This window comes from Carassius auratus, chromosome 31 (assembly GCF_003368295.1).
Source record: "Carassius auratus strain Wakin chromosome 31, ASM336829v1, whole genome shotgun sequence".
NCBI classification, from domain to species: Eukaryota; Metazoa; Chordata; class Actinopteri; order Cypriniformes; family Cyprinidae; genus Carassius; species Carassius auratus.
In genome coordinates, this window is record NC_039273.1 from 19,198,481 (window position 1) to 19,213,439 (window position 14,959).

General features: G+C 37.0%; 1 protein-coding gene across 2 annotated transcripts; it reads right to left on the bottom strand.

The window, feature by feature from the left end:
• Nucleotides 1–4,827: 4,827 nt before the first annotated feature.
• Nucleotides 4,828–14,206, bottom strand: LOC113050737 (zinc finger BED domain-containing protein 4-like). Of its 2 annotated transcripts, XM_026214005.1 has the most exons (3): nucleotides 13,822–14,206; nucleotides 8,271–8,531; nucleotides 4,828–7,552 (listed from the first exon to the last, which is right to left on the bottom strand). In XM_026214005.1, exons 1-3 carry the CDS (start codon nucleotides 13,987–13,989, stop codon nucleotides 5,813–5,815), a joined length of 2,169 nt encoding a protein of 722 aa, XP_026069790.1. In that variant the 5' UTR covers nucleotides 13,990–14,206; the 3' UTR covers nucleotides 4,828–5,812. The 2 variants fall into 2 exon arrangements, with proteins under 2 accessions (XP_026069790.1, XP_026069791.1); XM_026214006.1 differs by lacking the exon at nucleotides 8,271–8,531.
• Between the last annotated feature and the right edge of the window lie 753 nt (nucleotides 14,207–14,959).

Genomic DNA, 14,959 nt, shown 5'->3' on the forward strand with positions numbered 1-14,959 from the left:
TGTGTGCAATGAATCTAGAATAAAAGAAAGTTTGCTTTGATACAAAAAATAAAGAACTTTTCCATGATATTCACATTTTATTTAGATGCACCAGTAATATCGCATTTTCTCATTACACAGTATTAGAGAAGTTGTGTAAAAACTTTGACAGATGTGTTTTAAACCATAACCTTGTGAAAACCTCTTCTCGCTGACAACTAGGTTCTTTTTTTTGTTGTGCCTACTCTTAAGACTTTTCATACTTTACTTTTGTAAGCAAAAATCTATGTTCAGCTTCCTGTGCATTTCATTGGTGCAAGTTTCACAGCAAACACAATAATCTGTCAATTTCTATGTATAAATATGTATTATATTTATACTATATAATTTAATACTTTCTGATACATGTTGATAAGCTATGGTTTTTTCCTCCCTCAGGAATGCAAAATCATCTGGTATTGATATTTTTAACCTTTAAAGGGGGGGTGAAATGCTCGTTTTCACTCAATATCCTGTTAATCTTGAGTACATATAGAGTAGTACTGCATCCTTCATATCTCCAAAAAGTCTTTAGTTTTATTAAATTCATAAGAGAAAGATAGTCTGTACCGATTTTTCCTGGAAAAACACGACCGGCTGGAGGCGTGACGTGTGGGCGGAGCTAAAGAATCACGAGCGCCAGTAGGCTTTTGCGTTGAGAGCGTTTGGAAGCTGTGACACCGTGAGGAAAAAACCATCATCCAAAACAAAACATTGCTTACAGTCAGATTCAGCCGTTTATTTATGATCCAGAATCAGATCCAGAGGCTGAAACTGAACGAAAGCAGCAGCAGCAACAACTCGCTCCAAACGTGGCTCGAACCCGGGTCTCTGGCATGGGAGGGGACACACTAACAAGGAGGCAGAGATATTTGAAGCAGTTTTACTCACCGCCTGCGGTTCCAACACACGATCGTGACCCTTTTTCGTTGGGATTGCATCATCCTTAAGAAATAAACGATATGCAAATCCGTTGTCAAACTGGGCCTTGTGAACAAGCATCTTCGAAATGCAGGGAACAAACAAAAACACTTGCACAACTCCGTTGATGCTCTGTAAAAATAAACTCCATCCACTGGTCCCTTAATGCTGTTTTTTTTTTTTTTTGGTAATCTGTGCAGGGTTGTCTTGCCCTGGCAACCAAAAACACACTTCTTTTGTGACTTTTCGCGACGCTCTCGCTCTGATCAGTGAAATGTCTGTGCTGCTCAGTCTCGCTATACGGGAGCGCGCGCTCTTCCGGCAGAAGTGCCTTAGGACAATTCCGCTCCATCTAACGTCACACAGAGCCATACTCGAAAAAAACTTTCCGAAACTTGTGACAAACCGGAAGGAGTATTTTGGGAACAAAAATACTCCTTTAAACGTACAACTTAATTTTTGAAACTTTGTCCATGTTTAGCATGGGAATCCAACTATTTAACAGTGTAAAAAACTCAGTATGCATGAAATAGCATTTCACTCCCCCTTTAAAGTTAAATTTTAAACTGCTAATATCAATAGCTTTTGACAAGTGATCACAATATACTGTATCAACCAGAATATAAGATGACCCTAATTATAAGACGATCGCCTTTTGGAAAAAGGCTTTTTGAAAACCAAATCTTGTTCGTTTTTTTCTCTTTCTTCTCTGTAAAATAATTTTTTCCCCCTAAATTTTTCTCATATTCCATATTTTTTCTATTTCAATTTTTGTTTTGAAAGTATGGTAAATACTGGTAAAATGTACAAACAATGATCACATTTTTTAAATATTCACTTTTTGATATACTTTAAAAATTACAGGTAGCACATTTGAATTATATAAATGCTTATGAATAATGGGAAGTAATAAACTAGGTAATAAGTACGAATATATTCAAACTCTGGTATTTGTTTTTTATTTTCTGCAGGACTGTAGTCTTCTAAAAACAAAGCCTGACACCCCTGTATCACCACAGATCAGATCATAATAAAGTTCACTCTCACATTGTGTATACTATAGTACCAAGAGTTTTATGAAAGGCTCACATAGCTAAACACAATTCTTTTAAATAAAGGCTTGTATCATAAATTATAAAGTCTCCTAATAATATAAAGCATCTCTTTCCTCCCAAAATTACTGCTTAAAGCAAGACTGTACAGGGTTTTACTAAAAATAAAAACACAAATTAGCTGCCTTAAACACAATCATGGCAAAATCACGACATGAGTGGCTTTAAAGGGGATTTTAAAGCTTTTGTTCATGAACCACAGCAACTCAATTAGGTCCAATTATTTAGACTAGGCCACTCCAAAAGTTTTATTAATTTTTTTTGAGCCATTCAGAGGTGGACTTCCTCCCATGCTTAGATTGTCATCTTGCTGCATAATCCAGTTGTGCTAGAGATTCAATTCACAATGTTATGGTTGAACCACTGATGGCAGATGAACTATTCTGATAATGTCTTTCATACTTTTCTGGACCTGGACAGTGTAACTTACTTTGCAATCTATGTGGTAAGTGATTAATGACAAAATTTTCATTTTGGGGTGGAGTATCTCTTTTAAGCATCTTGCTGGTCCTAAAAGATTGCAGAAACAATAAAATAAGCGACCAATGTTCAAAAAAATACATTTATTAGTAGCAAGAATCAGAATGGACAATAACTCCACTATGTGATATAGTTTGTTTATGACTGCTAAGCAATTAAGCAACCTGGGGCCCATTTCAATAAGGAGGTTTAACTAACTCGGAGTTGAAACAAACTCTGAGTTGACTTACTCTGAGACGGGAAACTGATTTTCGGTTTCAGAACAGCTAAATTGTGTTCGTTCAATCAAATCGGAGTAGGCTGACTGAGTTTAGCACGTGCACCACGACTATGATAAGTCATAATCAATGGAGCTCCTAAAATATGATTCACCATGGGCAACAATGAATAATTGTAATTCTTAATCACAGTTATAATATCAGAGGTGAAAACTAAAATTATTGAACAAATATTCATTCAAAGGAATGTATCAGCATCTAGATATGAATTAAAAAAACATTTCAATCAAGTTAAAGTTTTATGCATAATACATTCTTGGGTGTAGGCTACATGACTTTACAAACATTTGACATTAAATGGTTAGTTCACCCAAAAATGAAAATTATGTCATTAATGATTCACCCTCATGTCGCTCCAAACCCGTAAGACCTCTGTTCATCTTCGGGATCAGTTTAAGATATTATAGATTTAGTCAGAGAGCTTTCTGTCACTCCATTGAAAATGTATAATATACTGTCCAGAAAGTTAATAAAAACACCACCAAAGTAGTCCATGGAAAATCAGAGGGTCAGTTAGAATTTGTTGAAGTATCAAAAATACATTTTGGTCCAAAAATAACAAAAATTACGACTTTATTCAGCATTGTCTTCTCTTCCAGGTCTGTTGTGAGCATGTTCACTGCAGTGTATTGATGTCCGGTTCGCAAACGAATCATTCGATTTAACCGGTTCACCAAATCGAACCGAATAGTTTGAAACGGTTCGCGTCTCCAATAAGCATTAATCCACAAATTACTTAAGCTGTTAACTTTTTTTAATGTGGCTGACACTCCCTCTGAGTTCAAACAAACCAATATCCCTGAGTAATTCATGTACTCAAACAGTAAATTGGCTGAACTGCTGTGAAGAGAGAACTGAAGATGAACACCGAGCCGAGCCAGATAACGAATGAAAGATTGACTTATTCTCGAGCCAAGAACCGTTTCTATCGGACACGTCTGAGCTGATGATACTGCGCATGCGTGATTCAGCGTGAAGTAGACTGACACACAGCGCGTCTGAACCGAATTGGTTCTTTTGGTGATTGATTCTGAAATGATTCTGTGCTAATGTTATGAGCACGGGTAAACCGAAGGCTTGAATGAAGGCCAATCATCGGCAATGATGCCATTACGTCGAGAGCAAAAGAACCGGTGAACTGTTTTTTGAACCGGTTTATGGAATAGAACTGTCCGAAAGAACCGGTTTAAGGAAAAGAACCGAACTTCCCATCACTAATGGTGAGCCGAAAACCGATGCAACCAGTAGGGGAAGTCGTGGGCTAATGGTGAGAGCGTCGGACTCCCAATCGAAGGGTTGTGAGTTCCGAGTCTCGGGCCGGGCGGAATTGTGGGTGGAGGTAGTGCATGTACAGTTCTCTCTCCACCTTCAATACCATGACTTAGGTGCCCTTGAGCAAGGCATTGAACCCCCAACTGCTCCCCGGGCGCTGCAGCATAAATGGCTGCCCACTGCTCCGGGTGTGTGCTCACAGTGTGTGTGTGTGTTCACTGCTCTGTGTGTGTGCATTTCGGATGGGTTAAATGCAGAGCACAAATTCTGAGTATGGGTCACCATACTTGGCTGAATGTCACTTTCACTTCACTTGACTCGAGAACAAGTCAATCTTTCGTTCATTATCTGGCTCGGCGTTCTCTCTTCACAGCAGTTCAGTCAGTGTACTGTTTGAGTAAATGTATTTATGATGCTTCAACAAATTCTAACTGACCCTTTGATGTCACATTGACTACTTTGATGATGTTTTTATTACTTTTCTGGACAGTATACGGTGCAAACAGTTTCAATGGAGGGACTAAGCTCTCAGACTAAATCTAAAATATTTTAAACTGTTTCGAAGATGAACAGAGGTCTTACGGGTTTAGAACGAGATGAGGGTGAGTCATTCATGACATAATTTAAATTTTTGGGTGAACTAACCCTTTAAATATCATTCAGTGTCCATTACAATGCACAGCATGTTTTTCCACATAGTTTAACTTCTTGCAAAAAAAATGCTTTACTTGCTTAGAACTTTTGCCTTCTTATTTCCAGTCAAAATATCTTACATATTCTTATATTACCATGCATTTACTACATAAAAAAAGACATAAGGTATTTAGTCTTGCTTCCATTGGGGGGTGGGGGTGTAATTGAAGTGCATTTTTCTTTTTTTGCTAATTTTCTTCCAGTGGGGTAAGAAATAAAAAATATGCTTATTTCTGTTTGCATTAAGATTTTTCTTACCCTATGGCGGACAATTTCACATGTTTTAGGTAAAATGGACTTAAATACACTTGTTTCCCCCTGGAAACAAGACTAAATATCTTACATTTTTCATCTATAGAAATTGCATCTTAACGTAATCATTTTTTAGATATTTGTACTTGAAATAAGACAAAAATACACAGTAAGAAAATAATTTTTACAGCATGAAAATAAGAAGTATTTAAACATCGCTTACGTTTAAAAAAAAGTGAGGAGACCATAAGAAACTCTGGATTTACTGAAGAAAACCTGCTCCCAACCAGGTTAGGTTTACAGAGTAAGTTACCTCTCATTCAGAAACGGGCTTGACTGCTCTGTTTTTTCAGGTTTGACAAACCTCCCATTCTGAAATGGAAAACCCAGAGTTTCCCTCATTTCAGGGTTAACATAGTCAGTTTTCACTTAACCTCCTTTCTGAAACGGGCCCCTGGTGCTTTAACATGGTTACAGTTATGCATTTTTTAAAGCATTGAGCAACAGCTCTTAACATCAAATCATGATTTAGAGTAAGAACTAATCTTTATACATTTAGATTATTCAAGGACTAACATGTTGTATGAACAGTTCTAGAACCACTAGTCTAAACTTTAAAAGTAATATTTATTTTTGTATGCATGTGTTCTAAGAAATAAACGTTGACCAAAGCTTTTTGGTTGCACATGCTTTTTCGTGGAATAACTAAAGGGGGGGGGGGGTCATACATCCTATTAACTACCCAAAATTAAAGAGAATCTATTTACAGTAGTGTTACTCCATGAATTATTCCAAAGCAGTGGTGATTTTGCTGTTGTAACGTAAAAGGAGTACACGCTCAAAATGTTCATCTGAGAGGTGATGTCCTTTTGGGGTCATAATATTGCCCCCATTGTTGAAGAGCTGTTGTACTGGAACACTTGAGGGTAGAGTTGTATTGAACTTGATGAACACTTTTTTCACTCCAGGAAATTCATTTAAGCATTTCAGATCTTTGTTTGTGCCCTGAAGATACAGCCACACCTCTTCCGATGCTTCCCTCTTTCCACCTTTGTTGCTAGAACTCCCAGGTCCATATGAGAAGAATTCATCCTCATGAACAGAGCCTCCATTGGTCTCAGTTTCTTCAGTCCCTTGGTCGACCTGTAATACTTCAGTGACCAACTGTGCTCGAAGACTCTCCCTCTCATCTTCTGGTAACCACCAGAGTCTAAACTGTGGCATGGTGGCTGTGGCCAATCTGGCATCAGAACTGTCAAACACCTGCTTGAAGCGAGAGTCAATAGCCTTAACAGTGCTGTCGATGACCTTGGAGAAAAGGCGGGTGTTTGCTGCCTTTTCCTCAAGCTTCCTTTTAAGGGTCAACAACGTTGGTATCACAATGCCAAGGAAGCACTTTTCTTCACCATGTAGAAGGTCAAGCGCAAAAGCCACTGGTTTGAAGACGTCAGTATATTCTGTGAGATACGCAGTTTCATCAGGTGTAAAACATGGAACACCTAAGACTTCGGTCAATTCGTTGAGCTGCGAATCAGTAAGTGATATCAGCTTGTTAATGGCATAGTATTCTGAGCTCCACTGATTGAGACAAGGAAATGTGAATTTCATTTTCGCAATGGATTCCATTGCATCAGCAGCTACGGTGGAAGTTTGGACCTTGTGCCATATTGCTGCACATTTTTCAGTTGCGCTGCTGTGCAGTTTACCTGTCTGTCCTTTTGAGACAGCATCCGCTAGATCCTTTGAGGCAATCAAGTTCAGTGTTTGAGAAGCACACCGTTGGTGGGGTGGCAAGAAATAACTCAGAAAGAAGTCTCCACCCATTTCTCCATCACAAAGAATACTGCCCAAATCCTCAAAATGACTTTGCTCCACATCTTGGTCATCCTCAGAGGAGAATTCTTTGAAGGCTTTAATGAAATTGTTACCATTGTCAGTGACGGTGGCCTGAACCTTGCTCTCGATGTTATAGGAAGAATGAATTTCTTGAATTTTAGCAATGATGGTTTCACAAGTGTAGCTGATGGGGATTCTTGTGCAGGCAAGAGCAGCAGACTTCCTTTCTAGATTGTCCTCCAGCCAGTGACAAGTCATTCCAAAATAACTTCTGTCCTGCACAGACCATACATCAGCAGTTGTACATAATGTCTTCACTTTGTCGAGTTTCACTTTTAGCTCCCCTTTCATTTTATTGAATACTACTTCAAGTTTGGTGATAAAAGCATTTTGACTCATGACTTTTTTGCCCCTGCTTAAAATTTCGATCAACCTCCTGAAACCAGCTTGCTCTAGAATGGAAATAGGTTGCACATCCTCCACAATGAAATTGAAAACCAGGGTATTTAGCCTTGATTGCGATGTTTGATAATAAATTGTGGGATCAATCTTAGCTTCTTTTGCTTCAGATGGTTCTGCCGTTTCCTTTTCCAAAATGCTTGGTCCATAACTGCTTGGTCCATCACTGCTTGGTGCATCGCTGCTTGGTGTATCTCTTATTTTTCTCCTACACACCACAGAATGCTTTCTCTGGAGGACAAAGAAAATGAATCAAAATAAGACTTATTTTCTGTGCTTAGGCAGATCAAACACACTAAAACAACTTTAAGACATTAAATGATAAGTATGTATTGCACTAGAAAATTTTACATTCAATAGAGATTCATTCATTCATTAGGAGTATTTTGCTAATATTTATTTCTTCCAGAATCGAAATCAATAATGAATGAATGACCTATGAAGGATATGAGTCCATCTTGAAACTGCTTTTGTACAAACAATGAAAGTCAATGGGATCCAATGTTTTTTGGACCCCACTAACATTCACTGTATGGTCAAAACATTCTCTCAAAATGCCTTCTTTTGTGTTTCACAAAAGACAATAACTTACAGGTTTGGAACAACTTGACAATTAGTAAATGATGACAATTTTCATTTTTGTTTGAACTATCTCTTTAACATGTTGGACACAGTGGAACAGTGGCTTTGAGGTGAACTGAACTAGAAGTGTAACGGTATGAGATCATCACGGTACAACGAAAAAGTTAATCATTTAAATAGTAATTTATTACATTTGTTGTTTATTGCAGGTTTTTTTTCCCCTCACAGTAATTGTATTTATTAATGTTTCTTCATTAAACAGTCGGCCTGCAGTAATTTGTTGCATACGATTTTTGTGAAAATTATGAAGGGGGATCATTAATTTATTACCTTTTATTTATCAGCAATTCACAGTATTTCCACTTACATTCATCTTTGCAAATTCCTTGGGATGGTGGTCACGGAGATGGTGCGCCATGTTTGAGGTGTTGCCTGCCCGAGCAGACACTTTTTTCCGACACATTCTACAAATTGGATAACCATCAACATTGATGGTGCCTCCTGGGTCTTTTACATACCCAAAATACTCCCATACAGCAGACCTTAGTCGCTTGGATGGGTGAAAAAGAGGCTCAGGCTCCGATATTTCGCTGTGCTGGCGTTTGCGCATCTGGCAAGGTGAGTGACACTTAAATGAAAGAGGAAAAAGTCGCAATTTAGACATTTTATGACTCTCTCTTAATTAAACGTAGATTAAATATAACCAGAATTTATTTACTTTGGTTTTATTAAAAATAAGAATCCTTCTTGGACTATAATAATGTCTGTATTTAAAGCCGTGTACCATAAAATCATACCATTACATTGCTAGTTGCAACAGATAAAGTGCTTTGATGAATGATAATTATTTGTCATACTATAATGAACAAACATGTCCTAAACCATCTCTTGTCTCCGAAATTGCCCCAGTCCCTTACATAGTGCATTATGAAAACTAATCTACATGAAACCATGGTGTAGATTATAGAGTTGTTCCGATTCCGATACTAGTATCGTAAATATCCCCGATAACACAACAAATTCTGGCATCGGCGAGTACATGAACCCATATACGATCCGATACCATTTTCTTAAATGACCTAGTTATGACCGCTAGCTTTGCCTAACCGCTGCATGGTTCTTCTTCAATACTCAGAATATATTGCAAACACAGGAAGTTGTGCTGTGTTGTCACAAGCAATCCCTGTTTAGAGCAGCAAAGAAGAAATGAAAACACGTTAGTAGCACTGATCTATATATGACTGGATCGCTCATCGCGTTCTAAACTGCCAACAGACAGTGAAGCCGCTTCTATATTATAGATCAGTGGTTAGCAGTATGTCCGCTGTTTAGCAGTGTCACTATGTGAGGACACAAACATATAAACCGTCACTTCATGAGAATTTAACGTTTCATTTGAGAAAACTGTTCGGTTTAACGTGAGTAAATTGACAATATATTAAGCTACTGTTGTAGCCTACAGTAGATTTAGCTAAGTCCATGTAGCAATAATAATCCGTCTCTTTTAATAATAATAATTATGCCTCAACGGTTCCTTGTTTTTACTTGTTTTGTTGTAAAGAGATTATCTGATTAATATATCATTTTTTATGTTCCTAAACTTACTTGTTGCAGTTTTTTATACAGTTATATTGTAAAACTAAAATACCTTTTTTAGTTTGCGGTGTTAGATTTTTGCCTGCATTTGAAGTTCATTTTGCTTAAGAAAATAAATAATATTAGTCAAATTCATGTCAGATAATAAAAATACTGTAATAAATACAGTAGTTCACCATGTATTTGATCATGTTTTATTAAGGGATAAGTCTGAAGCACACCATAAAATAATTCTAGCAATTAACACAGGGCTAGTAGTATATACAGCTGTATATACAGATACACACCCAGGTATCGGATCAGTACTCGGTATCGGCCGATACCCTGAGCCCAGGTATCAGAATCGGTATCGGGAAGAGAAAAAGGGTATCGGAACATCCCTAGTAGATTATTAAGGGGACTCATTCAATCCTTCTAGTGCTGGGCGATATACTGGTTCAAATGGTAAACTGGTTCAAATTAAACAAAAGGTATGAATAAAAAAAAAATACAAATAAAATGTACTGGTAGAAGTGGCTAAGCAACATATACAGTGTTGTTAATTGAAAGGGCATCCCTGTTAATTACATACATGGAGTAATTTTTAGAGTACTATTAGAACTATTTATAAAATACAACTACTTCTTTAACTGGGCAAAGCACAAAACAATGTATTAAACTTAAAAGAATTAGCAACATAATTATTATTTTAATTCATATTAAGGTCCCGTCAGGGAAAAAATGTGATAAACCACCAGAAAAAAATAAAAATAAAAAATGGGATAAAAAAATTGACCAAACCGCCTAGCACTATATGCAACAATACTCAAAAACTAAAGAATACCCAAAATCCATGATTATGGTATTTTTATTGGTGAAAGCTAGGGAAAAAGACTGTAAAGAGGAGTATAACTGCACAATCTGTAAGGAATTACCGCAAGGTATTTTTATTATCAATTACACGATGTACAAATACCTGTATGAAGGGTAACAAAACTAAACAATTCAATACATAGTTTTTAAACTGATTGAGGCTTTAAGCATTTAACTTATTAAAAGAAAACAAACAAAAAAAATTGACATGAAAATTAATGTCAAATGTTAAAGGGGGGGTGAAATGCTTGTTTTCACTCAATATCCTGTTAATCTTGAGTACCTATAGAGTAGTACTGCACCCTTCATAACTCCAAAAAGTCTTTATTTTTATTATATTTATAAGAGAAAGATAGTCTGTACCGATTTTTCCCGGAAAAACACGAGCGCCTAGAGGCGTGACATGTGGGCGGAGCTAAAGAATCACGAGCGCCAGTAGGCTTTCGCGTTGAGAGCGTTTGGAAGCTGTGACATTACCGTGAGGAAAAAACCATCATCCAAAACAAACCATGGCTAACAGTCAGATTCAGCGTATATTTATGATCCAGAATCAGATCCAGAGGCTGAAATTTAGCAGCATCAGCAAATGCGTATCTATGTGGTATGTACTGAAACTGTATATATTTGCTTAGCGGTTTTGGAAAATGATTAAGTTCCACTTTATGTCGTCTTTTTTTTTTTTTTTAAGCTGTACATGTGGAAAGTGCAGTTTGATGACAACATCGCATGTTGTTTACTTTATGTGCTCACGCGCCGATAGCTAAGTTCACAACACAGAGATATTTGAAGTAGTTTTACTCACCGCCTGCGGTTCCAACACACGATCGTGACCCTTTTTCGTTGGGACTGCATTATTCTTAAGAAATAAACGATGTTCAAATCTGTCGTCAAACTGGGCCTTGTTTGTAAAACAAGCATCTTCGAAATGTAGGGAACAAACAAAAACACTTGCACAACTCCGTTGATGCTCTGTAAAAATAAACTCCATCCACTGGTCCCTTAATGCTGTTTCTCTTTTGGTAATCTGTGCAGGGTTGTCTTGCCCTGGCAACCAAAAACACACTTCTTTTGTGACTTTTTGCGACGCTCTCGCTCTGATCAGTGAAATGATTGTGCTCAGCCTCGCTATACGGGAGCGCGCGCTCTTCCGGCAGAAGTGCCTTAGGACCCATATAAGGAAATTCCGCTCCATCTAACGTCACACAGAGCCATACTCGAAAAAAACTTTCCGAAACTTGTGACAAACCGGAAGAGGTTTTTTTGGAACAAAAATACTCCTTCAAACGTACAACTTAATTTTTGAAACTTTGTCCATGTTTAGCATGGGAATCCAACTCTTTAACAGTGTTAAAAACTCAGTATGCATGAAATAGCATTTAACCCCCCCTTTAATATTCTTGCTGAATGATAGTGTATAAAAAAAATAAAAATAATTTGCGACAGCCTCAAAGCCTCAAAATTCACACACAAATGCAGTGAAGTTCACAGACCGCAAGCAGTTTGTAAATCAAGATAAATGTGTATGTGCATCAGAAATACATTTCTGAATCTTGTCCTGTGCATTTGTGAATCTTGAGTGCATTTGTAAATGTTGTTTGCATTTCTGAATTGTGTGTGTATTTCTGAATTTTGTATGCATTTGTGAATCTTCTGTGCTTTCAAAATTTTGTGTGTGCATTTGTGAATTGTGTGCATTTGTGTATCCTGTGTGTGTATTTATGAATTATGTGTGTGCATGTATTAATCCTATGTGTGCATATGTGAATGCAGTGTGTGCATTTAACTTTATTGAGACTCTTTTGGCTCCATAGAACTGGACTTTACTAAAGTGCACTTAAACTGAATACTTGTAATTACACCATGAATGTCAATCAAATTAGTAACATGATATGCTGATTAATAGAGCTAAATCGCATCTCAGTATTTTCAGCAACAAACAAACAAAAAAACAGTGACTCAAACAGATAGATAGAAGCCATGAACTGGCACCACAAAAAGTGGCTTAGAAAATAAATATTGTAGGTTTTAATTATCATAAGCATAAGGTCTACAACAATCTTTTATATTTTCAATTTAGTTTGTCTTTCTGAGGTAGATTTAACCCTAAAGATTTAGGTGATGACACACAATATATCTTTTTGAGCAATGTTTCTGAGTGATGTTGTTTGGGCACTTTCCCATTGAGAATGGGCAATAAATTTCTATCTGCAAACTTTAGATCAGTTGTGGACCCTGTGTCTCACTTGGTTTCCCGTTGATGGAAACATTGCTGAAAAGGTTTCTACAATGGTTAAATGTTAAATACTTTTTTTTACTAGGTTATTTCTTTTTACAATACTTAATGCCATTTTAAAGTTGTCCTTTTTTACTTTCATTAAGTTGCCTATAATATTTCTGACTAGAAACTTGGACTTTTCAGTAAAAGTTTGACTCTACTTTAATATTATAGAGTTCATTTACACACCTGTCCGTCCACAGCTCTCTCCAGCGCACGATGTTTACATCATAGTCTCAATTCGATCTTCAATTTCCATTCACTCTTTTCTCGTGTAGTAGACTACATGATATCCACTATATAGGGAATAGGGTCGATTTCGTACATACAATTGTTCATAAATCAAAGTCAAACACTTCGCTAAGCCCGCCTTTAAAACGTTATGGACAGATCCACCATGGCAACTGCCGCCGTCCGCCATTTTCTCAGACTAGCATTTGCTTGCCTTTTTTTAATGCAAATATACGGAGGATATGCATGTTTTGATAGTTTAAACTTTATATTACAAACATACAGTAAGATTCCGTTGCCTGTTAACTTGTAATAGTGACATAAGAGTCTTTTTTTTCGTTCTGCAGAGCACAATAAACAAAACACATAAGGTATTACTACTCATTCCCAACTGGCCACGTCTTAAACTAACATTTGCCCGAAGTACGTTAAATGTATTTTACTAACGTATTTGATTTAATCATTAATATGTTCGCAGAACAAGAGCTTATTACAGAAACGTCAGGAACAGTTCTTCTCACCTAACGTCACACCAATCCTTTTTAAATTAATTAAGCTTATTCATTTATGATTGGATATTATATAATACCAGACCCAATTTAGCACTCTAACATCTAACTTATCACGGTTCCTAAAAGAAATTGATTTACTTTAGACTCAAAACCACTCCCACTTTGTTGATCATCTTGTCCCACGTTTCGCTTAAAACTTTACATGAAAACCAGATGAAGTGAAAATCACTGCCTAAGGTTACATGTGTTTATAAGCCACTAAATTCGATTATATTTCGTTTCCTCGTATTCACATATAGGAGTGCAACAAAAGCTTTATCTGCATTCCACCGAGAATCTACCAAAAACGGTATACTTTTTGCATTGTTTCCACCACAAACTCAAATGCACAATAAAAACACAATCGTTGGGTGTTAAATTGAGAAAACGTGCACATGTTAGCCTAAAGTTACCTCCAAATGCTTCTTTAGATTAGACGTCGAGTCCCTTGCAGTGGATAAGATGTTGATCTTTGGGAGGCAGAGGTTGCACTGAACAGTAATGTTTCTCCCTCTTGTGTCTCTGAACGTGAAGTGGTGTTTGTGCATCCAGTGGTCAAATGCTGAACGAGACCGCTCCATCTTCACACGAAGCTCCGGCGTGTATAGCTCTTAGAAAGCGTTCTAACAAAAACAGTCAATTACTCTTGCTGATTCATGTGTTATCGTGTCATAAATAAAATAAAATATACCATATTCTATTTGCAGACTCTTGATTTTTGTAATCTAATTATGTAATCCAAATAACGTATCCGTTACTACCGAACAACAAAGGTGCATTTCTTCAGGAATAATTTCTTCTCTCATCCCTTTGCTGTTTCAGGCGTGGGGCAAACTAAAATAGCTCATTACCGCCACCTTCTGCTAGCACGGGGCAGAGACACTATACAAGGGGTCTCCAAAAAACCTTACTTAAATTAACAATGGTTTTATTACAAGTGAAAAAAAAAACCTTTGGTCAGTCAAATAGTAAACGTACAAAGTCACAATCCTTGTACCATTTTTTACTATGATTAGAGCAGCAACAACCAGATACATTGCAAGCAAATTACATTAAGGTTGCGCTATCTATCTCTGCTGCACTGGCAATTAATTGCAAAATAGATTTGATGCAAATCAACGAGTGAATTACCCACTGCTTTAAAAAGGATATATGTTGGACATTATTTAAGTTAAACGCACAGGCACACAAACACAGTTTTAGTAATTTTACTGAAAATGGCCGATTAAGCAGTTTATATTGTGAAATATATATTTCTAGGTTTTGTTCGGTTTGCATTACATTCCATTTGGATCTAAATTGTCCTTTTCCTGGCATAAATGTAAAACAATGAGCTGCTGAGTGTCCTGTGGATCACCTTTATGAGGCTGTCTGGGTCTGGAGACGGGCATGTAGCTTCATCTGTCTTTACATGGGTTAGGATCAGATTCCTCTGCAGTTGTTGTATGTTGTAAAAAATAAAAAAAAAAGATCTACATATCCATTCATGTCATGCAACGGCATGCAACAGGCAAGCACAAGCTATTATTACCCCATTTTAATAACATGATG

Bases quoted from the DNA above. Each gene is read 5' to 3' on its own strand.
- LOC113050737 (XM_026214005.1), bottom strand. From the start codon at position 13,989: ATGGAGCGGTCTCGTTCAGCATTTGACCACTGGATGCACAAACACCAC. The intron at 8,532-13,821 runs GTAACTTTAGGC...CTTTCATTTAAG, and splicing joins ATCTAAAGAAGCATTTGGAG to TGTCACTCACCTTGCCAGAT. The intron at 7,553-8,270 runs GTAAGTGGAAAT...TTTGTCCTCCAG, and splicing joins AGGAATTTGCAAAGATGAAT to AGAAAGCATTCTGTGGTGTG.